This window comes from Chamaea fasciata, unplaced genomic scaffold, assembly GCF_029207755.1.
Source record: "Chamaea fasciata isolate MVZ Bird 193981 ecotype frontalis unplaced genomic scaffold, bChaFas1.0.hap1 SCAF_4, whole genome shotgun sequence".
NCBI lineage: Eukaryota > Metazoa > Chordata > Aves > Passeriformes > Sylviidae > Chamaea > Chamaea fasciata.
The window spans coordinates 32,890,304-32,917,434 of NW_027094089.1; the positions used below are offsets into that span (position 1 = coordinate 32,890,304).

Here is a 27,131-nt window from a genome sequence, read left to right on the forward strand (position 1 = left end):
CACACCCGAGCAGGTGTTCGCATATTAGGAAGAGAGTTTAAGCCCCACCCCTGAACTTTTAAGGAAGAAGAACCAAAAACTTCTATTGGCCCAGTGCCAAGATGAAAGCACCTGTTGGACCCTTGGGCTGTTCCTCAAAGAATGTAGCTATTTTCTATTGGGTAGCAAGCCAAAATTCCCTCTGAGATCCTTGAATACTTAAGAGAGAGCGCAAAGATTCTCGGGGCATTTTGGAGTGTCCTAGCAGGTGTAAGGAACCTCCCTGCACTGTGCACAGCTTTTACTCTTTTGTTCTGTATAGTTTGTTGTCTTCTCTTTTACAAAACACCTCCAATCAGCCTTCTTGCTAATTATTCTAAAGCCATTTCTGGGAGGTCGCTGGCAGACCTCTGAGTGTGATGAATCTTTGTGGGGCTAATAACACACTGGTCTCATGCAGAAATTCATCAGACAGGCTACATGCAATAATGCTGCTGATTGACCACAAGGCCACAGATGTATCACATTTGAAAGACTATTGAAATTGGTGGAGGTGTCAGAGATTTGGCAAAGGGCATATGTATGACTTTTTCTAAAAAGCCAAAGGACTGAGCAGAGGAGCTAAAGGTCAGCCAGCCATAGTTCAGTTCTTCAGAAAATGGTGAAATGTGTCCTAGGTCCGTAAAGGAGAAAAAATGTGATTTGGAACAGTCAAATTTTCCAAAAATAAATAATATCACATCAAATCTGCTTGCTGTCTGTTATGAAATTATTGATTTCTTAGACTTGGGGACATCAGTGGGTGTCACATACCTAGATTTTAGCAAGACTTGAGACATCCTCCCACACTAGCCATGTATTCAACTGAAGATGTTATGGTCTCTATGGCTGGACAACTAGAAAGTTAAAAGACTTTTTGGATGGCTGGTCTTAGAGGGTGCTGGTGAATGGGTCACACTCTACCCAAACCCTGGAAATAAGTGGAGTATCACAGGAATCTGTCCTGGGACTCATCCTGTTTAGTATCTTTATCAGTAATTTGGAGTAGGTGATGAAGTACATGCTCATTTACTTTTGAATTTTACAGCAAACTGGGAGGAGTAGTCAATGCACTCAAGGGCAGGGCAGCCATGCTGAGGGACCTAGGCAGGCTGCAATGATTAAGGGACAGTTTGATGGAATTTACAAGGCTGAATGCAGAGTTCCCTATGTAGCTAGGAAAGTAGTGCAGCCTCTGTCTTTGAAGGTTCTCAAAGGCCAGGCTGGAAAAAAAATCTTGAGAAATGTGGCCTGATCTTGTAGCTGACCCTCCTTTGAATATGAAATTTAAGAGAAATCTCCTGAGGACTCATACCATCTTTTTTTTGTTTCATTATAATTATTTTATGATTTTATTATCTTAATTTTTATATGGTGAAATCAGGTTATAGTTGTCTGCCAGCTGCACTCTTGAAACCAGAAACGTTTGTTATCTCAATCCAAAGGGCATCAAGTGCATATAAACTTCTTTTCTTCACTTGAAAGTGTAAGAGATTGAAGTATTTATTTAATTGCAGGACTTAAATGCTCTTGAATAGATATGGGTTTGTAGCTAACTTGCAAGTGATTTGTGACTCATTTAGTTCAAAATGACTACACTAATAGTGACCACTAAAATGGAATTTCCTTATGTCTGAAAGATGCATTGCTACATTTGGAAGGAGAACAGAAGGTCAGAAAATGTTTACATAAATAAAGGAATACAGTAAAAACAAAATTAGATAAAAACATTTGCAGGTAGAAGTAAATTAATTACTCTTAGGCATTGTACGTGGCTAAAGAAATTTAAATATTTCAATGCCTAATTTATTTCTTCATTCTATACACACTGAAAAAAGGCCCTTAGAATATATTTTTTGAGAAACAAACAAGTTTTAGCTAAAAACTCTTCAGTGAAACACCCCTGTTTCAGTTTAGTCCAAGATAATTAAAATAAATGTTCACAACATGAACGCACATGTATCAATTGAGATAAAAATCACATTTTGTCAAATATCTAGTCTTCAGCTGTGTCCTGTGTGATGCTAATGGTTCAATATGATAATAAGAAATGAACAAGAAATATTTTTTTCAGACTATTAATTTAGCCCAGGGACTTCCTGAAACCAACATGCCTGCTATTTGCTTGATGGGGCCCTTAAAAATGACTCTTCCCTCCTACAGGTTTGTGTGATCGCTCCCTAAACACAGATTGTTGAGGTAATGAACATTGCCAAACATATTTAGGGTCAAATTTATGAATAGAATATAGGCACAACTGAAAAATGTGATACTGACAAATGATTAATTTTACACTCTTTTCCATTGGATTATCTGGGCATTTCAGTAATCTGGTGGACTATGATATTTTATATAAATTGAGATATCAGATAGGAGAGAACAACTGCAACAGTATCATGGTTTGGCAAATTTGGTGAGAAAAGACAGATGGGAAAACACCTGTGCAGAAAACAGAAATAGCATAAAAAGAGAAAGGACTTTATTTTTATTTTTGTAGCAGTTAGCTCCACCTATGTGTTGTTTTTCTTTACAGTAACATGGTAGGTTTTTTTAAAATGACAGTTGGAAGGAAAGAAAGAACACTGCATTTCTAATCTAAGTTTATTCCTATTTCTTATTTGAGGCTGGTTTAACTACTTATTTTCATCCTGGAATTAACCTGAAGAAAATCCATGCTTACAGCATCAAGCTCTATGAGAAGCTGGAAGAGGAGACTGGACAGGTAATCCCCTTAACCTTTGAAGTGTTAATTCAGAGCAATTCCAATTGTAGCAATAGTCTTACAAAAAAGCGTAGTTGATAATGGTGTGAAGTAGGAGTATATACCTTTTTATTGAACTACATCCTTCTTCATGCCTAGTCACATATTGTAGATGGCTTCCCACATCCCTCTACATTTTAGGAAAATGGTGCTCATAAAACGTCTCAAGACGCAGCAGAAAATCTGCAACTTTAACTCGATAAAGGAGCTAAAATAGTATCAGGAATCTGAAATTAACAGATTGATTATGATACATTCCTGCCTTAAATATGTCTGCTTAAAAATTCATATGATATTATGCTGTCTGTACTTGAAAAGAATGCTGCAATTTTTCCCTTTCAGAGATGTGTTTTTATTTAGTGACTTAAGGAATGGATATATGGAAAAACACAGTCATCTTTTTCATTTGACATCTCTCAGCCTTATAGATTTCATTTACTAAACTTCTGCTTGCTTTAGATGGCAGCAGAAATTGAATGGTCCTCACTGTACTAGTCTAAAAATTTTATATTTTTAAAATACTTGTCATATGTATATGACAGATTTTTTTTGTATTTTTCATAAAATGCTTTTTTCTTCTTTCTGCTACCTAACTAGATAAGCTTCCACATCAGATTATCATTGTGAGTTCCAGTGAATGACTTATTCAGCATTATCATTGTCCTGTGAGATAACATAGAAAAGGTGAAGAAAAGTAAGCATTCAGTGTCCAGCTCTGTAAGGACGTTTAGTTTATTAAAAAGACAAAACCAGCGAGTGCTTTTTCATTGTGTTTATAAAGATGCTAAGTTAAATGCATTCAATAGGAAATCACACAGATGATAGAATTTAAAATTAAGTATATCATATATACTTATTTTTGAGACTTATCTGATTCTATTTTTATGAGTGCATATATCAAATATTAATTAGTTGTTAGTAAAAATGAATGTATCATGGCATTCAATAAATGCCTCTTTCAACTATTTTGAAGCTAGTATGCATTAACTTAGTAAGCTAATTTGATAACTTCTTCAAAAATTATCTTCTCTAGGAGTCTATATCTAATGCATCTTCCTTCAAGGGCCCACAACTTACTTGCATTTTTCTTAGTGATGTTAGTGGAAAAATTCCGGTAGACTTCCCTTAGCACAGGAAAATACATATATGGCAATCAGTAAAGGTTCTTTTAGTAATTTGCTGTTTCTCTTTGATTTAGGCTGTGGGATTTCATCAGCCTGGCAGTATCAGAATTGCTTCAACCCCTACTAGGGTGGATGAATTCAAGTACCAAATGACTCGTGCTGGTTGGCACCCAACAGAGCAATATTTAATCACACCTGAGAAAGTGCAAGAGCTATTTCCCTTATTGAACGTGGATAAGGTAAAGGAGTGAGTTTTAAGAACTATAAGTTCCATTGCAAATAAATATTGATCTGTCAGAAATAGACATAGATGGTGTCCTTTATACAAATTGTACAACAGATTCTTGTTTTTCAATTAATTTTTTTAAAATATGTATTATAGCCTAAATCAGAATCTGTGAATTTTAGTGCATAGTGTATGTTAGAATACATGCTATTATTTACCATGTCTATAATATTATAGTATTAAAGCATTGCAACATGGAGATTACATGGGACATCTGAGAAATTTTACTCTCATGGCCATTGTTAAGTTGGGTAAAGGCTGATACTATTATATATTTTGAGAATTTGTTTTCACTTCTTCAAGTTTACTATGTTCAAGAAAGGGAGTGGGTTTGTTTTGGTTTATTTTAATTATCTAATTTTAATAAATTTTGCTTTCTTTCATTTGGGGGATTTTACCTCCATTTAGGTTTTAGCTGGCCTGTATAACCCTGGAGATGGTCATATTGATCCTTATTCTCTAACTATGGCCTTGGCTGCAGGAGCCAGAAAATATGGTGCTCAGTTGAATTATCCTGTGCAAGTGACTAATCTGAATCCCCGATCAGATGGGACGTGGGAAGTTGAAACTCCACTTGGAATAATTCAAGCAAAGAGAATTGTGAATACTGCAGGTAGGATTTAATATAAGCATTTGAGTGCTTTTCAGAATTACATACTAGCTGACACAAAGAACCTGTACTGAACTGTGTGGGTTACATGTATAAGGAATATATATGTTTTTGAACATTCGCTTGGTTTGTGGTTTGCACATATTTCTTCACACTGTGGTGAAAAATTAGCTCTTATATTAATTGCCCTTGAATAGGCATTAAAAGTATTTACCCCAATTTGTCTCTAGCAGTTGGAAATCAGACTGCCTTGTTAGATTTTTGGTAGCAGAGAGACCTTTACTGGTCTACAATAAGCTGTGTAGGCGAGAGTCCATGTCTAGAGTCACAGAATCATAGTCACAGAATATCCTGAGTTGGAAAAGGCCCACAAGGATCATGGGGTCCAACTCCTGGCCCTGTTCAGCAACATCCTTAAGAGTCACACTATATTCCTGAGAGCGTGGTTCAAATGCTTCTCGAACTGTGACAGGCTGGTGCTGTGACCACTTCTCTGGGGAGCCTGCCCAATGGGTGAACTGTCTGTGCAGTCCTCTAAAATCTAATGAAACATACCTAGGAAGGGAGATGGAATGTACATATTAAATAGAAATGTCTTCACTCTTTCTTTGAAGAGACTGAGGATTTGACCTTGCCTATTTAATGATTATCTTTCCCTAAGATTTAACTTTATCATATATCCTTGAAATGGGAGATTATTTTATTGCCCTTTGAGTCATATTTTAAATGTGATTGGCTTAACAGTGCATTTTTTGTATGTCATAAAAATTGCCCAACTCAAAGGAGCTTTACATATGCAAATATTATTCTTCATTGTGTTAAAGAAGCCAAACTGATGTTTCTGCTTCAAAGTACTTTTGAGCAACTGTCCTTTGGATTTGTGTTTATTTTCTTAAGCAACTTAATAGGTCTAAAAACATGTATTCAATCTAAACTTATTTACTTTTTATTTTACTGCTTTATACAAGTGTAGAAAAATGTGTTATTGGTGAAATGGTTGGCAGGTCTCGTGAAGCATGTGTTCTTCTTCCTAGTAGAAGATTTTCGGTTTTCAATTGTTTGAAAACATGTTGAATATTTACCATATAGATTAAAGTTTTGCTGATTCTGCCTCAAACTGGATCATATCTGCATTTTTAGGGCTTTAGTCCTACATACCTCTCATCGCAGTGAATAATCAGGCTTCAGTAGGAGGCTGTAGTATCTCAGATTGACTTTCCTACTCAGATGGGACAAGTAAACTGAGCGCAAGGATATGACTTTATAATTCCTTGCTGTATATTTGCAGTGGAACAGGAAAAAAAATAGCACTTATTTCTAGTGCAGGGCAGATAAAAAGTTAAGTGAGACAGGGACACTTCTTGTTGGTGGGTAAAATACCACAGGTGACAATTGGAATGATGAAGGAATTGGACTGGAAAGGGAATAGGCTGGGAGAGCAAAATGCCTTGGAAAGACTTCTGGAGGTATTTAGGAACACTGGCAGCAAGTGGAAGAGTTACATGATACAGGACTTGCTGAATAAGGAAGCTCAAACCAGGGGGGGATGGCAGCAGTGGGGATGACACCAGAGAGATAGTGGGATGGTATCTGATATGTTTCATTAAGGAAACTGAAGCTAGGAACTTTTCAGACAAAGTGATTAGCAAGGATACTCAAGGAATGGTTATATGTGAAACTAAGTGGAAAACTGAGCTGTTTAAGCATGAAAGACTGGTGTAATGTGTAATAGAAAGGAAGGGTAGGAGTAGACTGGAAGGAAGAGAAGGCTGCTGGGACAGAACTTGAGAAATGAGGGAGAATGACTAGCACATGGTGAGAAAATAGCTGAAGAAGGATGTAAGAACTGGAGTAAGAGTAGAGTTTGAGACAGCAGAAAAAAAAAAAAGAGAAATTTAGGGGGAGTGGGATCAAACAGCTGGACTCTCAGGGGATGTGCTTTACAGGTCTTTCATAGTCTGCAATATAGGCAGCCCTGTCTGTGTTAAATTATTCCAGGCTTTCAGTAAAGACCTACTGGAAACCCATTGAAAAGTGCACTTTCTTATATATGCCTTCCACACATAGGTGATCACCTGCTGTTGCCATATGCTTGCTAAAATAACAAGGCTCTGAGGCTCTAAGCTTGTGCGTGAGTACCACATGATGAATTTTGGAAAGAAGGAGAACTAGAGGAGTTTAGTATGCTTTTTAGAAGGCAATCAACCATACCAACAGAGAAACCAAATGAAAAGAAATTATATAGATCACAAAGTCAAGCACTTGGAAAATGAGAGGTGTCAATATTTGACTGCCTTTGGACTGACAGTTCATATCTTTCAGGCATGAACTATGGAACAGCGCTCAGTTACAAAATCACAAGCTCTCTTACAAATAGGATCCTTATGTCATTTGTTACATGGTGTGGATATACTGTCTGGAAGAGATCCAAGATTATGAAACAGAAAGGCAGCTCTCTTGGCAATCAGACTTATTTAGGCCACAAACTTCTAGACACTCATTATTCCTACCTACTGGCTCTGCATCATATGGCTGAAGTATCACAGATGCAGTAATTTTCTTACATTTTTGTAGTGTAGTTATCTTTCTTTGGCTAAATATGAAGTTGATATTAGGCAGGGTTTTCTGGTAAATGCTTTTCAGAGCTTATTTGCAAATATTAGAATGCATCCTTGTGAGCTTTTCCTAAGTCTTTTTTATTATTAAATAAGTTATTATATGAGCAATATATTTACTTAATTCTCCCGTGTAGTTAACTGTTCAGCCAAAATGAGTATTTGAAGCACATATTGCTTAACATTCTGGCTAATGATATAAAATCAATACTGTATAACACATATCTCTTATAAATGTTTTCTCAGATAACATTCATTCTTTTTCTCTGCCTTGCCTCATTCCACTACAGATCTTGACTTGTATAATTTTAGGCTCATGTTGCAGAGAAAAATACATCAGAAGGCTCTTTACATTCCCTCTCCCCCTCCCTGCCTCACCCTGCAACTGACATCTGCCGCAGAACTGGAATAAACTAGTTCCAACCAATCTTTAGCAGTTCCATATGTGAGATTTCCATTTTAGAGGAAAGCAGATGCCTAATAAATAATCTCTGACATGAACTAACTATACTGAGCCTGCTGAAGTTATTTGCAGCCTATATATAATGGAATGTTTGATTAAAGTCTCTAGAAATAGTGAATTTTGCTTATATATGCAGTGTGGGTGTGTGTATATAAGTGTGCATTTTCAGACACACTATATATACAACCATTTAAATATAGCGGTAGAAGATTGTCTTTTTAAAACCAATAAATAGTCAGATGACATACTTCAGCACATATGCTAAGTAATCCTACCACTAAATATTTCAGTATCAGATGTTTGCAGTGCCTACAATTTAATCTTCACAAATGTCAAAGAGATATAATGTATGCCTTCATTTATCTCTACTATGTGTGATAGGACTTGACATCTGCGTCCAATTAGAGCTTTGTTTCAGAGAATTTTTTTTCCTTTTGCAATTTGTTTTTTGTTCAAAAAGCTTAAACAAAGAAACCGTAATATTTTTCTTTTGGTAAATGTCACCTTTTGTTATTTTAAGCAATTAAAAAAGCACTTATGATGTGTGACTTTTTTTGAAGTACAGTACTGTAAATTTTATTTTAAAAAACCCTGTTTGTCTCTTACTTAAAAACATTTTAAAATCAGCTGTTTGTAATGTTATTCTGAAAATCTAATTGCTAAGAAATTTTTTCTTATTAAGAAAGAAACAAAGCTGTTTCAATGACCTAACTTTCTGCTGCTTTAACTATTTCTGTGCTCTGAGGATCATTAGCTGACCTTACTTTAAAATAGTTTTATTTGTAGGTGACATAGAAATGCCCAAATCAAAAGAAGTTCCTTAGTAATTGTTAGCTACCACTTAAATCCACATTTGCTTGTGTCATGTGTAATGAAGGAAACCCTTGCATAAGTGCTAGAAATGCAGATTTGTTCAATTTTCTTTTTCATTGTGTTCTGTATAGGAGAACATTAGTCATGTTTCATTAGCCTTAAAGGATGTTTTGAATAACTCACCATATGATTATGGCACGATCATCCCTCAGCCAATTTTAACTGACATAACAAGTGTTCTGGCAATAAGTCTCCTCCAGATGGGGAGGTGCCATTTAGAAGCAAAAGCCTTACATATGATAACTGCAACAGGTGCTTGTTTCTAGCATTGTCTGGGCAGGGGCTTTTAGCTGAACAGCTCTCTTGAGGGTGATGCTGGATTTCCTCTCCTGCTTTGCCTTAGCTGGCTGTTAGTACTTACCAAGTGAATCACCACAGAAAATGTTGTCCTTGGAATTTAACACTGTGGGTGTTAGACCCTGAGGCTGGTTTTCAATATTAAATAAGAGACTGGTGGCCATCCTGGCATGGGGGAATGGCACAAAGCCAGCATGGCCCAATTCAACTTTCCTGATTGTCCTGGCTTTAAGCCTTTCCAGAGGTGAGAGAATGTATTCCCAGTTAATATCAGCGAGTGGCATGAGCCGGCTGCTCCCCATGGGACAGGGAGCCAAGCAGGGTAACAAGGCTGAGCCAGCAAGGGCTCTGTCCGGCAGGGCACAGGGGACGGAGCAGGGAAGGCCCAGGAGCTGCTGCTGGCGTCAGCCCACGGTCCAGGCCTCCAGACATGACTTATGGAGATGAGGCACAGTCAGATCCATGGTGATGGAGCCAGACTGAGGCCAAGCCAGGAATGTGCCCACGGGTCAGGAACAGGCCTGGTGACGGTAACTGAGGTCAAATGGTGCCCACTAATCAATAAGCAGGACTGTAGAGTTGAGACTGAGCTGAGGTCAGGCTGAGAAGTAGTCCACGGATCAGGGTCTGGATCAATGTGTTCCATGGCCAGGTACAGGCATGGTTGTGACAGAGCTGTAAACAGACACACAATCAAACCAGCTCAGACAGGTTCTGAAGGACCTGAGCTGACCTGGAATGGGACTCCTGTGCCCATGGGTATGCGTGGGAGTCCCAGGTGAAGCTGTTCAGGCTCATTTATGCCTTTTGGCATCCTTGGGGCACTGAGAAATTTTGACCAGGTCTTGGAGAGTATGGAATTGAAGAGAGAAGTAGGAGAATTTGGTTAGAATGAGTTTGTTAAACAGCAAAAAGAAAGAACAGTTGCACATTGAGCTAGGACGCATGAAGTGTATGTCCCAGGAGAAGGGACAAGTGTGTAAGGTAGAAAATCTTGCTGGAGATATTTTGTCTTAAGCAGTTTGGAGTCAGCTGGTTACACAGGAACCAGGCTGACTTTTCTTCTTTTACTCGTTGCCATATGGCACTTAGCCTTTTGTTTGAAAGGCCCTCCTACCTCTTCTTCGTCTTTCATTTTGTCTTCCTTACACCCTCACTCCCAAACTCCCCTGAAAATCTTATTTCATTGGATTTTCCCCTTTCATTCCCACTCTTGAGGCCTCTGCTCCTTGATATAAATCAGGAGAGGGGGGCTGAGGGATATTCAAAGCATTCAAAGCATTGCAGCAGCCATTCCAGTCAGTTGTACCTGTCTGATTCCCCAGTCTCTTATGTTCCAGCCTCACAGCAGACATAAGCCGTGATGCAGAGCCCAAACTAGTGTTTGGCAATGAAGTGGCTTCCGCTCCTTCATTCTGACTCAGGTACCTCGCTGAGTGAGTGTGCCTTACCAACTTCACCTTAACACAGGAGAATTAGGTCTTCTCGAACTTCTATCTCACAGTATGCATGAAGGATCTTGAGCCAGCTTCAGAGGCAGGGAAAGGGTGCTTGCATTTTCTGGTCCGAGAACTTCTAATTTGATGGCTGTGGGAGAGCACACACTATTCACCAGTACAGACACTATGAATTGATTGCTGCATGAGAGATATAATCAATGCAAGTCACATGATGCACGTGAAAGAGGAGAGACACTCCTGTTCTTGAGGTCAGCTGCCTGAAAAGTACTGCTTTAGTCTGCTGGGATGTTAGGACTTGACTACTGTTTTGGTAAAACATACTAGCTCATTTGATTGATAGTAAGAGGCTTGGTTGACACTGACAACGTGAGTTAATTTATTCTAGTTTTTAAATGTCTCTAACTTTGCTAGGAGTACCTTGCAGACCTACTTTACTGAAATAAGCCTTGGGGTTTCTGGTACTGTTAATTAAATTATCCTCTGGACTTTTAGAAGTCTAATTTGTAATTTACTTATTATATTTTTAATATTTGCATATATAATAATATATAGTAGTATAATTAGGGAAAAAGGGCATGGAATTCTGGAGGGGAAAATATACTAGATAATATGAAAAATAAAGTGAAAAATAGAAGTATGGGGAAAAAACCCTGTCACATATAAAAGCACAGTCTTTACTGCAAATATTTTACTGTCATTTTCCATTCACTGAAATTACTATTTGAATATTTCTGTTTTGGTTATGGTTTTTTTTCCTCTCTAGGCTTCTGGGCACGTGACATAGGCAAGATGATTGGCCTGCAGCACCCTCTCATACCTGTTCATCATCAGTATGTTGTAACATCAACTGTGCCTGAAGTGAAAGCCCTAAAAACAGAATTGCCCGTCATTCGTGACTTAGAAGGGTCATATTATCTAAGGCAAGAAAGGGATGGTCTTTTATTTGGTCCATACGAAAGTGAGGAGAAAATGAAGCTGCAGGAGTCATGGGTAACAAATGGAGTTCCACCAGGTGATTAAGAACATTAAATTTTTAAACATAATAAGCACGAGCACAGATTTTAAATGTGCAGAAATCCCAGGGTCCCATGCTGCCTTATGTGATGGAAAATAAAAAATATTTGCAATGCATGATTGTAATGCAAAAACATTTTTTAGAGAATAGTTCTAACTCTAAAGATAAAAGATAACAGAAGTACAAATGTAACGTAAGAAAAGCCTACCGCAATGTAGTCTTACCCTACTTCCTGAAGAGGTGCTTGTGTGTTTTGATTAGAGGCAATTACCAAATCTGCAATATATAGCCTTTTTTTGCCTGAATAGAATTTTTTCTAAGTTACAATTCTTTCCAGCATGCTGACAGGGGTTCTGGATATTTATTGGTACCCCAGAGATAATGTGATTGTCAAATAGGAACTGCAAAGGAATGTCTTAGACAAAATGCTGTACTTGGATATAAGTGCAAGAGAGCTGTAGATATGTATAGAATACAAAAATAGCCTATGTCATACAGCTGCTCACTAAAAAACATTATAAATTGTTGTGTTACACCTAGGCTCCAGCTTTCCACTCACTTCCAGACAGAAAGTTATATGAAGTCATTAGTGTTGCTGTTTTAAAAAACACATTTCCTAAGAAAGGGCAGGTGACACGGTTCAATTTTGGATAGCGCTGTCACCGCTTCCTGAGCTTATTGTCTCCAGTAACATCAAGTGCCTCTACATAAGGTTTTTCAGCCATGCTTAGAGTCCAGACACAGAAATTCATATGATTTCATGGAAATCATAAGCAGATACAGGAAGTATCTTTTTCCCCCTCCTCAAATTATTGGCATATTGAGAAAAATAAGTGGGTCTTATTAATGTAGAAGAAAGCTTCCATGTGTCTTCACTTCCTTTCTACTTCATTGTTGAATTTGCATGACCTTAGGGTTAAACAAATATGTATAAAGGATAGTATAATTGCAGTGACAAATAAACTTGGTCCTGCAGGTAACTAGGTTTTTATGCGTGCCATTTTTCCTATGTAGGATGGAGAAGGCTTGAACATATGCACTGATTATTCCCATAGATAGCTGTATTGATATAAATAACTCTATTGTATAGATACCTATATTTTATATGGATACCGTAGCTGTATTGAAAATGTATGTGTTCTTTGTGTAGATAAGTACATATCATAAGAGTCAATTATTTGTGCAGGTTTTGGAAAAGAACTTTTTGAGTCTGATTTAGACCGAATAATGGAACATATTGAGGCTGCAATGGAAATGGTCCCCGTTTTGAGAAAAGCAGACATCGTAAACACAATTTCAGGTCCTATCACCTATTCTCCAGACATTCTTCCTATGGTGGGACCACATCAGGGTGTCAGAAATTACTGGGTAGCTATTGGTTTTGGGTGAGTAAGTTCTTTGTGACAATTTTTGTCTGTCGTGCTGTTAAAATGGTAGTCAGCTCAAACTTTGTGCATTTTTATAGGCTTGGGAACTGTTTTGCACATATTTTGTGTTAATTGTAATTGGAAATAGTCTTAGTAACTATAACCTGTATAATGTAAGATCATTCTTCTCTCTTATTTCATTACTCTCAGTAATTTTTGTTTCCTCCTTTTAATCTGGTGGCCAAGACCTGTGACACGTTTTGAAGCAACAAGAAGTGGTAGTACTTTGTACTGTCTGTGCAGCAACTTAAAGTCACAAAACTACTACGTTTGAAAGTATACTTTCCAGTTCATTATTTCTTGCTTTGAATTCCACTGTATTTTATAGTTGTTTGTTGTATGTAAAACTGGTTTCACTGAAGTTGGACAAAAATGAATGAGCAGTATACAGTTCTGTGTGAAGAACTGAAGGAGTATTAAATAGAAGACATTTCCATTTAGCATGTGACTGACTACTCGAGGGATACAAATCCAGTGTTTCTGACTGTTGAAAGTGGAGCTGAAAAATTACATTGCTGGGTATTGGAGGAAGTCAAATAAGGAGGGCAGTGCAACAATAGAAATAAGTGCTTTACTGGTGTAAGTCTTCCACCCATTATGGTGTTTTTCTTGTATGTGATTTACATCTTATTTATTATGGCTTCACTGGAGCCAGTGTTAGACCACCAGCATCTCTTTAATTGTCTTAGTTTGACCATTGATTCAAGATGGAAAGAGTGAACCAAATACGATTCCAAGCAGATGTTATCGAACACATTCTGTTTACATTGTTTTTCCAATTGCCTAATTTGCTGTTCAAAATCCAGCTCAGCTTTTTCCAGTTTTCTTTCATTCCAAGACAAACAAACCCTCAGATCGTAAGATAAGGCAGTATCACTAACATGCTTTCTGAGGCCCTCAAAATAAGAGAGCTTGGTAATTTTGCAATGATTCATTGTGAAAGGTATTCACCTTTGCTGCTTGGATTTTTTAAAAAAATAATGTTATCTATCAGTAACATTTGCAGAACTTATAGTTACAAAAGCGGTTTGCCTAGACCTTGTTCACCAAAAAGACTGTTTAAGTTCATTACTCTGTGGCCAGACTTTGGATCATGTTTTTCTTTGTTGGTGTCGATGGGAGCAGAATCAAATTCCATATGTAAAAAATTAAAGACCAGCATTGCATGATTAATTTTCTTCAAACAGCTTATTTCAAGAGTTTAATTAATCTCAAATAGACACAGGTTGCAATTACGTGGCTGTCACTGGATTACTTCGTCTGCTTTTCAGGGACTTTTGACTCTTTGCTTTATGCCTCTGGGTCACTTCAGTGTCTCCATCAGTGTTGTAATTTTTTGTGTGCATTAGCAAATCCTTATCTTGCAGACAACTAGCAGGGACATTGTGACAGAGGACTTAGTGCTTTTAGATTAGAGGATTTTTATTATCTAAAATTAGCAGCTTGCTAGGCATTTTAACATGCAAAGAAGTTAAGTATAGTTAGCAGAGCTTGTAGCACTATTTATTATTAAGGTTACTCAATGCTTCCCATTTTTAGTTGCTTTTAGCTTTGAAAATGCGAACAAGACTAGTTTAGGATTTTTTTCAGAAAAGTTTAATTCAAAGCAGTGGAACCATTCCATAACCTGGGACAAAGACACTAGGAAAGGCACAGTGTGCAGAGACTCAGATTTCCTTGGTGTAGGGATGGAATGACTTGAAAAGTGTGTGAGACACAACAACTCCTAAGTCAGACACAAGAATGTGACAGGCACAATGAGGAGTTAATCTGTCAGGGATTGGAAGGAGAGAAGAAAAACTGGGGAAAAACAGTTCATGTTCATTAAAGAAATTTTGTCTACATCATAAGAAGGCTGAGATTCCTACGCTGTACCACTCAAAATTAACTGTTTGTGCTGTCAGTGCTGCGAAACTGCAGAATGCAGAGAGCTCAGTCCAGTTGCATGGTTGTACCTGTAGTAACCAGGCAGCCTCTCCAGCACAGTCTTGCACCTGGGGTTACTCTGCCATCAGCTCAGCAGTCTTCAGCTGAAGCCAAAAGTCTTGTGTTTGGTCTGTCACTGCTCACAATCCCTTTACTGTTCTCCTTTGCTTTTGGCTGCAGTGAATGGCTCAGGCAGACTTAAACTGGCTAAGATTTAATCTGGAGCGGGACTTGAAGGCATTGTAAGCTTTCAGGGAACCAAAGCTTATACCCATGAATAATAGCTAAGAGTTGCTGTTAGCACCAGCAACAGCTAACTCTTCTGTAGTGACAGTTTACAAGCACTCCTTGGATCCTTCCTGCATCCACTGCAGTGGTAGAAGTTTGTGCTGAGTCTGAAGATTTGTGCTGAACTGCACTGTACTGACTGTAGTTGGCAGAATTATTTAATGTACTAATTCTTTGGTGTTTCTATTTTATTCAGGTAAATAAGTAAACAATAGATATTATATAAAATCCATATAGTTGCTATTATGGATTCATTCTTATACGTATGCATTAGAATTAAGGGATTTTTTTTTGTTGTTTCTTGGTGACATCATTGCCTATTTTAACTAAAGACATAGAATTCAGATTGCAAAGTTGATCAGCAATTTAAGTTGGTTTTAACTTCATTATTCTTCATGAGTCTCAATGGTTAAATTGCTGCATGTTAATCTAAACATGATTTGGGATAGACTTACTGTTTATTCAAGGATTTTTCTGTTGTGCTCATGGGAACATTTCACAGATAACTAGGAATTAATTTTCACATCTTCTAGACTGAAAGGTATTTTGGCTTTTTTTTTTGGTATAATAGCAGTATTAAAAAGTTTTAAATTATTTGGTGTTAATGATTGTTTGTCATTAAACTGCAACTGCTGTACATTAGCAATCACATTCTGCTGCTGACTGGAGCTGTTGAAATATCCATTAATACAGAATTTAATCTTTGAAAAGAGGACAAAAGAGAACAAATTAAAAAAAAAAAGAAAAGAAGAGGGAAAAAATTTAAAATACTTTGGGGTTTGTGTTAGTAGTATATGTTAGTAGTGATTTTAAAAAGCAAAACAAAAAGACTTGGAGCTGCTGGACTTTTCCCTGTTTTTAAGGTATGGCATTATACATGCTGGTGGCATGGGAAAGTACCTCAGTGACTGGATCCTTGAGGGGGAACCTCCGTTTGACCTGATAGAAGTAGATCCAAACCGCTATGGAAAGTGGACCACTACGCAATACACAGCAGCCAAAGCAAGAGAATCTTATGGCTTTAATAACATTGGTAAGAAGATACTTTTTAAAAATACATTTATGTTTTGAAGATAGATTCCAGCAAAGCCTGTATCTAGATTTCTCCGTTTATAGATGTGTCTTCTGTCTTGGATGATGATCTTAGCATGGCGTAGCTTTTGGTGATTTTTTGGTTTGGGTGTTTTTTTGTTTTTTTTTCCCCTCCCTCTAGTTGGTTACCCTAAGGAAGAAAGATTTGCTGGGAGACCAACAGAGAGAACCAGTGGGCTGTACGATTTGCTAAAGTCAAAATGTTCAATGGGATTTCATGCAGGATGGGAGCAACCTCATTGGTTCTACAAACCTGGAGATGAGACTGGATACAAGTAAATGAAATACTAATTTTTCTTCCTCCCCCCAAAAAATGTCATGATAGTAAGAACCAGGCAATTTAAATTTAGTGAGAACCATGCATTTATCATTCATTTCAGCAACAGGTATCTGTTAGATTGGTCTTCCATTCTTGCTTTTTCCATAGTTTAGAATACGTTTTATTCTGATAATGCAGACATTTCAAAACACGCATCAAGGTGTCTTGTATCTCTTCTAGGTTTCAGATACCAGGAAGCAACCTAGCTCAAGGAAGAGCTTGGAAAACAATTTGTTCATTTTAAGTGTGTGTTTTTCTCCATCTTTTACTATTTGATCAGCAGCACAGTATAATGTTTTCATGAAAAATCTGATTCCTCTCTGTGTGTGTCTGGAGAGGAGAAGCCAAATCTTCTTTGCTTTTTTTCCCCTTCTGTATGCCTACCCACCTAGTTACTTGCCTGCATCAGGGAGTTTCCAGCAAATAAATGTTTTCTGCAGGGATATTGGAGTCTAAGTTAAATGAGGCTCATAAAGGAATAAAGAGACACACTTGGCTGTTCAGAAATAAAGCCTTCAACACCTTAAACTTAAATAAATGATTCATCAACAAAGTATGCCGTAAATTTACTCATGACAGACCACTACTTACTCTAACATTTGAACAGTTCACCGTTTATTATACAAAGTGGTTGATACAGTATCAACCCATATCTTTCTGTGTTGTTAAAGGATTTTAAATATTAAACTGTGTTAGACTCAGGAAAATATTGGGTAAGGTACCTACAATTAGGAAAGTCTATCTCTTTTGGATGATTATTAAACTGAAAAAACTGAAGACTATGTTTTGCTGCAAAGAGCACAAAATCTCCAGATTTTCTCTTATGTGTCTAAATGCTCTGTTTCAGACCCAGCTTTCGGCGCACAAATTGGTTTGAGCCTGTAGGTCGTGAGTACAGACAGGTTATGGAAAAAGTTGGCGTGATTGACCTGTCACCATTTGGCAAGTTTAAAGTAAAAGGCCCAGATTCTGTTAAGCTGCTTGATCATCTATTTGCAAATGTTGTTCCTAAGGTAAATAGATCAGTGGTAACTGTTGTAATGTAGAACTTAGACAAGCTCTGTTTGAGATATGGAAAATGAACCATAATATAATTCCTGTATTTCTTGGATACCAAGTACACAGATCCTTTGGAGTAGTTTCTGTGTCAGATGTATTGCACTCAGTTAAAATCACAGAAGTGGAGTTTATACTAGTTTATAGCCCCATGCAGAAGTACCTTTTGGCAGAGATCAATTGCATGTGAATGGATGAGGTTGGAAGGGACTTCTGGATATCATCTTGTCCAAGCTCCCTGTTGGACAAGTGTCACGTGGAGCTCATTACCTAGGAATATGTTTTCAAATCTTTTCCTAAAAAATGCAAATGAATCCTACCTGGAATTTTTTTACAATAGAATAGCTTGGCAGCTGCCTGCCTAAAATGTGCTTTACAGTGGCAGTGTGAGCAGCAGAGCAGAGCAGTGGTAGGGGCTCTTGCCTGACCATAGTTGAATGAATTCCCAAGGGACCAGCATTGCCTCATTTTTCAAATGCAACCCATTGTTCTCCTCTGCTCATACTGACTGCTTCACACCTGGCTGCCTGGTGCCGGCAGGATTGCAAGTATTCAGGAGATTCTGCTTTCACCTCACATGTATCACTTCTTCTCAAGAGTGGCTATTCATAGGTCCTCAGAATATTATCCTGTGCCCAAAAATGGCATGCTGTGACAAACTACCCCAGATTTCTTATTCTTGGTCTTCAGGTTTTTGGCCTGAGTCCTTTTAATTTCCTACTTTGTCAAACACTCTCATGTAGTGTCTTTAAATTTAGAGATACACCTCCAGCAAGCAGATTATTCCTTTCTAAAGTGGCCCTGCAGTTGCAGGATGACTTGGGTTGGTCATTTCAGCACAGAATTTCATCAAGTATTTGCAGTAGCTGGCAGTTTTTGTTGCTTCAGATGCCAAAGGGAAAAAACATAGGGAAACAGCAAGTATGCTGAGAGTATAGTTTTGGAGATAGATAAGCTCTTCTGAAAGGTTAAAGTTAACTCAGTGGGAAGACACAAGATTGATACCTTAGGAGAAAAAAGAATTTTAATTGCCATGTAGTCATATGCTTTACTGTATTTGTGATAACAATTTGAATTGAAAGTTTGTCTTCAGTCTAGTTTGGGGTAGAGGCAGAATCACTGAGTCATCAGTGGCCATGGATAATACTTGCAGAATATATTTATGTGGTACAGGGAAATCAAGATTAAACAGGAAATTATGAGAACAAACCAAGTGCTTTCTATGGAGTTTGATCAGCAATGCTAAGGGAAGTTAGGTGGCAAAGCAGAAGGCACTGTTTATGAGTCCACTTAAAAATCCAGCTTTCACAGCTGTTGTTATTTAAGCTGCCTGATTTTTAGTCCCATTCATGCTTGTCTCCATCAGAAAAAATCCAGTGGAGTTACTAGAGATATACATGTATTGCACTTGGGTTAAGAATGACCAGCATCAAGTTCTGCAAATTCAGCTGTATCTTGTAATATGCCAAACTATGGCATAATTAATTGGTGTAATAAGACCTTCAAAATAATATTAGTATCTGAAATATTTTTCCTTTCTCATTGTATGGAATCTGGCTGCTGACTGGGTTATTGACAAGGTTCAGTGAAAACAAAATGATTAAAGCAGAGAGATTAAATTCTGCCTCTGGAACCAGGCCAGCACAACAGCTATGGCATATTCACGTTTCTGTTTCTATAGATGATATATGTAGGAACATGCATATGTTTTATGGTCACTGCTGAGTAACTGTTACTTGAAATTCTGTCTCTAGGGATTGAGTTTCTATGCAGAATCTGATTCAAATGTGCAGAGATTTAGATTCATAGTCAGCACCTACAAAAAATAGAAAAGTATTCATAAATCAGGGCCACAAAAGCATAAGGCAGCTCAGTATTTCTCTCTTTATAGTAAGGGCAAAAGCATGTGTTATTCTCTTGAGACCTAAAACCTTATTCACAGTATTGAAAAAGAATATTCATGTCAATTACATGGAGAATTTTTTTATTTTGATGAAAACAAATGTAACTTAAGAGAGTGCCTTGTGTAATGCATAATTAGGAAATATTTATAAAGGTCTTGTTTTATCTTATTTTAAAAATGTCCATTTTTTCTATAAAGGAAAAAGTGAAGTTTCTACTCTAAGAATCTAATCTACTCTTGAGATTGGCCAGTTGTATATCTCTCCACTCCTATTATGGCATAGCAGAGCAAATATTAAAAATTTCTTTTTTCAAATGAAGACAAATAACCATATGTTTAATGGTGTTTATGAATTCAGAGGTGTTATTTTGCATTCTTAATAATCACAAATTTTACTTTGTAGGTGGGTTCCACAAACATAAGCCATATGTTGACACCAAGAGGAAAAGTTTATGCTGAGCTGACCGTCTCTCAACAGTATCCCGGAGAATTCATGCTTGTAACTGGGTCAGGGTCAGAGCTCCATGATCTGAGGTTAGTGTATTTTTTAATGCAGTAAGTACATAGTGCTAAACAGTCACATTAATGCAGAAACATTTTTACTAAATTCCAAATTCTCAATTATTACTCAACAAAATTTTCACCAAGTTAACGAGAATTATACTTATTTATTGATTTTAGTTTCTTAGAAACATGGTTGACTTGAATTCTGGAGTATAAGCAGTTGGATATTGGATTATTGCTGATGTAAAAAGAGGGAGAACTTGCTAACAGTTATGTAATATACTTTATTGGAGGTAGTTCTTGTTTTGTTGTTGAACCTGTTTGTCTTTGGCATTGCATGATGTAACACAGCATGGCTGTTCCTTTCTAGTGTGTTCTCTTACGCAAAAAAAAAAAAAAAAAAAAAAAAAAAAAAAAAAGAAAAAAAAAAAAAAAGAGAGAAAATTGGATTTTAACAGGGATGACCCCTGAGGCACTGACCTGGCCCATGCTGATAGGCAGTGCAGTCTTCCTGATGCTGTGGTAATGTCTTCTGCTTTGAGCTTTGAGGTCACAAAGTGGAAAGAAAGGAGGAGAGGAGAGGAGAGGAGAGGAGAGGAGAGGAGAGGAGAGGAGAGGAGAGGAGAGGAGAGGAGAGGAGAGGAGAGGAGAGGAGAGGAGAGGAGAGGAGAGGAGAGGAGAGGAGAGGAGAGGAGAGGAGAGGAGAGGAGAGGAGAGGAGAGGAGAGGAGAGGAGAGGAGAGGAGAGGAGAGGAGAGGAGAGGAGAGGAGAGGAGAGGAGAGGAGAGGAGAGGAGAGGAGAGGAGAGGAGAGGAGAGGAGAGGAGAGGAGAGGAGAGGAGAGGAGAGGAGAGGAGAGGAGGAAGGGAAAGAAAGAAAAGAAAAGAAAAAAGAAAAGAAAAGAAAAGAAAAGAAAAGAAAAGAAAAGAAAAGAAAAGAAAAGAAAAGAAAAGAAAAGAAAAGAAAAGAAAAGAAAAGAAAAGAAAAGAAAAGAAAAGAAAAGAAAAGAAAAGAAAAGAAAAGAAAAGAAAAGAAAGAAGGAAGGAAGGAAGGAAGGAAGGAAGGAAGGAAGGAAGGAAGGAAGGAAGGAAGGAAGGAAAGAAGGAAAGAAAGAAAGAAAGAAAGAAAGAAAGAAAGAAAGAAAGAAAGAAAGAAAGAAAGAAAGAAAGAAAGAAAAAGAAAGAAAGAAAGAAAGAAAGAAAGAAAGAAAGAAAGAAAGAAAGAAAGAAAGAAAGTAAGTAAGTTCAGGATAACTTCACTAAATTACTTCTCATAGATGAGCATTGGAATTGACATTTCTAATGCTCTTCTTACTAGAGGTTGCTGGCAAGTGCTGGCAAGTCAGTTAATCAAAACGAACCAACACATTAAAGATTGAAATTCAACACTCTAACAGGCAAAGAATAATGTCCTGTTTCATATCAGCCCCACAGGAATCATCATTGCCACATCCAGAAACCAAATGTGGCAGAGTCAGATCTAATGTATTTAATTCCACAGATTTTCTGCAGTCCTGTTTAGTGCTCGCCTAGGCCTGGTATCTTACAATACTGCTTAACAATGTAGTACTCCATAAGGTTTTGAAATATATCCATTTTATTTATTTTCTGAGCTTCCTGAAAGATAATTTTCAGGTGTTGCTTTTGGTTAAATCCTAACTGAATTTCCTTCCAATACTTCAAATGCTATATTCAGGAAGCAACAAACCTGCCTATACATTTCTGTTGTCACAGAAATTTAGAGATTTCTTATGTTCATAGTGTTTATTCCTTACTCTTTTTGTACGTGACATTTTATTAACACATCCTGGGTCCAAACCCAAATCTGTTGTCATTGTGGGAGATCACTTCTTTCTTGTACCTTAAAAATACTGTTCTACCCATTTAAACGCTTTTCTTTCCTGGCTCTATCAGATGCCTGTGTTCCTATATCAGTGTCTCACCAGAAAACTCTGTTTATCATCAACGATGGATTTGTCTATCTAATGTAGCACATAATTTTGTAGGTTTTGAGAGTGTGGGACTGCAAGCTGCTGAGGAAATGAACGCTAACAAAAAAATAACTCCTAGTAAAATCTTATTAAATTCTTTTTTTTTTTTTTTCATAAGAAGTGTAACATCAGTGTTACGTTTTATGTGCAGATGGATAGAAGAGCAAATAACAAGCGGTGGATACAAAGTTGAAATAGAAAATGTGACAGATGAGATGGGAGTACTTAGTGTAGCAGGTCCATACGCACGACAGGTCCTCCAGAAGTTGACAAATGAAGACCTCAGTGATGCTTCCTTTAAGTTTCTCCAGTGTAGACAACTGAAACTCTCCAATATTCCTGTTACTGCCATTAGGATATCTTACACAGGTAAGCAATAGAGAAAAACACACACTTAAGGAAAGAGACAATGAATAAAATAATAAATGTCACTAAAATTATGTTGAAAACTATAAGTCTCATCATGTATTCATAAGAAGTAGGTTTGTTACATCTTACACATAAGTGTGGGAGGCATCACAGTACATTGATTTTCAAATGTGATATGGTCAGGGTCTGTGCTGAGTTTTTCCAAGACCTTTTTTTCTAGAAATACCCTGTAGTGTAAATATTTGTTTTGCAGAACAAAAGTCCAGTTCTGATAACCTCTTTGGTATTTGCTGCAAAACCAACGTCAAGAATTGTTTTTGGATTACCGTATATTAGTGTTTGTAATGTGCCTTGAAAATGTAATGCTGTAGTGGTTAGTATTTGGCTTTCTCAGTTACTTTTTTAAATTTAAATTTCTTTTTTCATCCATTTTGAGTGTAATAGACTGAATTGAGAACATTCTGAAGCAGCTGAAGTCCTTGCAATTCATATTCTCTTTCTGTTGTGCTTAATATGTTAAGTACACTCATTCTTATTTACACTGAGTTACAATTGCTATTCACTTGCCAAGTTATCATCTGTTTATAATGTCCCTAATTTATCCTTGTGACTTTGTTACATGACCTTTTCTTATCAGTTATTTTGATAGCTTTTTTACCCACACTTTTCAGTTTACAGTTTAAATTTGAATAATAGTACCACTGTTAAAAATGTATGGCAAAAATCCTCTGGTAGTTCTTGCTGGGAATTAGACTTGCTATGTCATAGAATTGACCCTGGAGTGTGAATTAACACTTATGGCACTGAACGTCACTTTTGACCAAGGACAGGAATAAATTTATTAGGATCATTTAACTGAACTGATGGTAATATTAATCTTGCTTGTGTAACAGGTGAATTGGGCTGGGAGCTCTACCACAGAAAACAAGATTCTGTACCTCTTTACAATGCAATCATGGAAGCTGGCCAAGAAGAGGGAATTGACAACTTTGGAACATATGCTTTAAATACTTTGAGGCTGGAAAAGGGTTTCCGAGCCTGGGGAGCAGAGGTCAGGAAATACAACTTCTGTATTATTCTTTCTGGAGGTTTGGGGTTGTTTTTTTTTGGTGGAGCAGGGGGTGTTGTGTTGGTAGGGTTTTTATATTTTATTTTTTTATTTTGTTATGACTATGCAGCTTTAAGTCATAGTTAGCACAGCTCTTATTTGTATCATTTTCTCATTTTGAGATGAAAAAAAATTGCTTAAGCAGGAAAAGCTGCTGTGATTCTTATTGGTGATTTTCTAAATAAAAACAACTGGTATACTCCATTGCACTGCTGGAAAAGAAACCCTTACTTTGATTCATGGATAGTTTTCCTCTTGTGTATAAAAAAAATTATGAGGGTTTTGCTGAGCTCTAGTGTTTTAAAATCAAAGGCTTGGCTGACAGGTTCTCAAAGTGTTTTATTTCTCTAATAGCTATGTCATGAGAGGCAAATAATTTTTGCTTCATAATGTATCTGGAACTTTTTCATTTCCTGCTATGTTTTTTCTGCAGAATTTGCTCATTCATAATAAAGAAGTACTCAGAGGACCTAGAGAATTTGGGAGAAATCAGGATAATTTCATTTTACCTTGAATTTTTCCTTTGGAAATGAAAGAACTCAAAAACTTGAAATGGTGGGAATTTAGGGGTCCATTTGGTTTGCCCTGTGCTGCTTATTTTCATTCTTTCTTCAAGTGCTGCCTGAGAAATTTTTCCCCCTACACCTAATGTGAAGGTGGTGAATGAAATTGGCTTTGTGTTTTATTTCCCTCTCCAGCTAAGCCTCTCTGCTGCGTGGCAAAATGGTGTGCATACCTGTTACTCATTCTTCTGAGGCTCCATTCTGCTTTGATGAAAAATCCTGTTTCTTACTGAAGTGTTTACTTTGATTATGGAACCTTAGATGACTGGTTTACATATCTATGTGTCATATTAGGTGTGCTAGTTGATACCTTGTCTGAATTCCATGTTGGAAGCTTGCAGTAATTTCAGACAGAAGTTGTGCACATGCAGTGTGGAAGACTTTGACATAGGAGTAAATAGAAGGATGTATGGAATGAATAAATAAACCACCCAATCCAAAAGCTATGATGGTCCATCATGTATGGATGGTGAATTTTTATCTTTTAACAGATGAACTGTGACACTAATCCCTTGGAAGCTGGACTGGAGTATTTTGTAAAGCTAAACAAGGTATGTCTTACTATTTTTAAAATGTTCTGTTATGTCCAAGATGATTCCTTAGGTGTTTGAACATGAAAAATGCCATTAGCTGGAAAATAAAATAGATTTAGTAAATCATTGACACAACTATAATTATAATTATTTTACAAGTAGCAACTTGTTTAAAAAAATCTTCCCCATGTTCCTTGCTGTCAAAATTATACATTAGATCAGGAAGTTGCAAATGCTAAATGTCGTCTTCATGAAAAATCACTCTTTAAGATTTATTTTCAGAGTGAAATTTTAGTCATGTACTTTTGTAACCATACACACACACACATATATACAAAAGTTGAACAAACCTGTTCATATTATGACAATATTCTACCTGTTCATTCTTGTTAAAGCAGGTATCTCTAGAATTTTTTTCCCTGCCTACAAGTCTGGTACAACAATTAATGAAAAAAAGTACGTTTTTTAGAACTGCTAGGGACAACTGACAGCAATATGTTAAATCTAAGTAAATTAGTATAATGGTTAAAAGAATAATTAATTGTTCATGGAATTTCAGAAGAAGTCCTCTGCTCATAATTTGTTTTCACCTGATTTGAAGGTTAAAGAATTGAGCTAGTTGAATTTAACTGTGCAGTTAAAAATAAATGATGTTGTTTGATCTTCTTTAATTAGCAACCTCACTCTTTTTTGTATTAATATTTTAGCAAATAAAATTCTGTTTTAATCTAACAGATACAAAAAATTGCTTGCAATTCTCTTTCCTGGTCCAAATGAATCACAAACTAAATGTCTAAACTCTGTCAAATAGAGGACCTTTCCAAGAAATCTGGTGAAATCATGTTCTGTGCAGATCTGAAGCCATCTGCTGCTATCAGTTACTTTGTGAGCTCAAACAGTAGTTGCCTTCACAAGGGATCTGAAGTTTCTAACATGAAAAATCTGGTCCGAGATATTGCAAGTGAGGTGTCCTGAATGATGGGCTATTTCTGATTTAATCCTTTGCTTCAATTATTAATTTGTAAATTTAAGTATATAAGGGAGATCAAGAAGAAAAAATGTTTGCAAAACATTTAATCTTGACAATTATGCAATGTCGTATAGCAACAAACTAATTATTTATGCTCCTATCATACCTGAAATGGTAATAAATGGTCCTTGATATTTTTGCCCTGTTTTGTAGAGGTACTGTAAAACTGATAAGAAGAATCCCAAACTTTAAGTTACAGCTCTAAATAAAAAAAAAACAACTCTTAAACTTTGCATAGGAAAGAATTACAGAAGTATGTTAAACATAAAAGGATGCTTTTTTATTTATGAGACAATTTCACTAACCATAACAGAACAAACCCAGGAAGGTGTTTTTCCTCTCACTGTTGAACCTGTCTGTAGAAGGTAAAGTTCTTCAGCCTGTGCAGAATTGAGGCAGGGTGCTTCCAAGGATGTCAATGGCAGTTCCTACATGTAGTGGAGTTACAGCTCTCTCCATTGGGTAGTATAATTTCGCCTTAATCCGAGGAAGTGACACATGCAAGGGAAACACAGAATTTTATAGATTAGGACTAAGTTGCATTTACACATTTAAGCCTTTCCATCTTGAGGAGAGATTAGCAGGAATTGCAGGGAAGGCAATAAAAAAATGTTACTATTCCTTGTTTTTCTTTCCACTTCTTTTTGATATGTCGTTTGTTTTCCTTTTTTTTTTTTTTTCCCTTTCCTTTAGTGTAAGTAGGAAAGCAGCCATAAGCAGGGAAAGCTGTTGCTTGCCAAGATACCCATGCGGATCATAGGAAGGCATTACTGTGAAAGAAGCACTTTGATTCTTTAGTCACTCTGCACACTCTCTGCATGGTTGAAATGCAGGGTTGGAGCAGTTCTCCAGAGCAGGTACTCACCTTGTAGACAAATGGGCATGAATGAATGTCCTGCAGAAATGCAGCATGTCAGCCTGAAACATTTGCCAGTTTTGCTGAACTAATGTGAAAAAGAAAATAATCAATGTTTTTTTATTGACTTAAATGAGGGCAGCTGTGAATGTATGTTGACACTTCAGAAGCACTCTAAACACTGTAGCATGAAATGCAGTGTGAGATTATTTACTCTCCTTCTGGGCAGTTTGAGTCCCTGTTCCATGCCTCTGGTTTTGTTGCACATTTGGCATAGCACAGACCTCACCATTCTTTACAGGCTGCCGTGACTGAACACAAGCAAAACACTCTTTTGTTACCTGTTTCTATTGTTATGGAAACCTTCCCCTCAAAAAAGGGTAAACGAGATAAAAATTACAAGCAAAAGGTACTTAAATACTGTGTTTTGACATTTTGGTCTGTTCAGCACCTCACACGGATTATTTCTTTAAGCATGCGCCCCTAGCTGGGGAAAGTGGTGATTTCTGCGTAAATTAGAACCAAAAGGCACTGTTAAGTTAATTACTTGAGTGCTTCTTACTATGCAACAAGCAGCTGAAATTGCTCACAAAACATAGCATAGGCGAATCTCAAGTGATATATCATGGAAAATGAAAACAGTTTCT

At 37.0% G+C, this 27,131-nt stretch overlaps 1 protein-coding gene across 1 annotated transcript in view; it reads left to right on the forward strand.

The window, feature by feature from the left end:
• Positions 1-27,131, forward strand: part of DMGDH (dimethylglycine dehydrogenase) — a 40,395-nt gene that overhangs the window by 5,107 nt on the left and 8,157 nt on the right. Inside the window, exons 3-14 of the mRNA XM_066181252.1 lie at positions 2,642-2,740; positions 3,978-4,142; positions 4,598-4,802; positions 11,271-11,519; positions 12,709-12,907; positions 16,027-16,196; positions 16,377-16,530; positions 17,422-17,587; positions 19,937-20,067; positions 22,177-22,394; positions 23,288-23,445; positions 24,557-24,616. Of these exons, the coding sequence (XP_066037349.1) occupies positions 2,642-2,740; positions 3,978-4,142; positions 4,598-4,802; positions 11,271-11,519; positions 12,709-12,907; positions 16,027-16,196; positions 16,377-16,530; positions 17,422-17,587; positions 19,937-20,067; positions 22,177-22,394; positions 23,288-23,445; positions 24,557-24,616 (1,974 nt within the window). The remainder of the gene's footprint in view (positions 1-2,641; positions 2,741-3,977; positions 4,143-4,597; positions 4,803-11,270; positions 11,520-12,708; positions 12,908-16,026; positions 16,197-16,376; positions 16,531-17,421; positions 17,588-19,936; positions 20,068-22,176; positions 22,395-23,287; positions 23,446-24,556; positions 24,617-27,131) is intronic.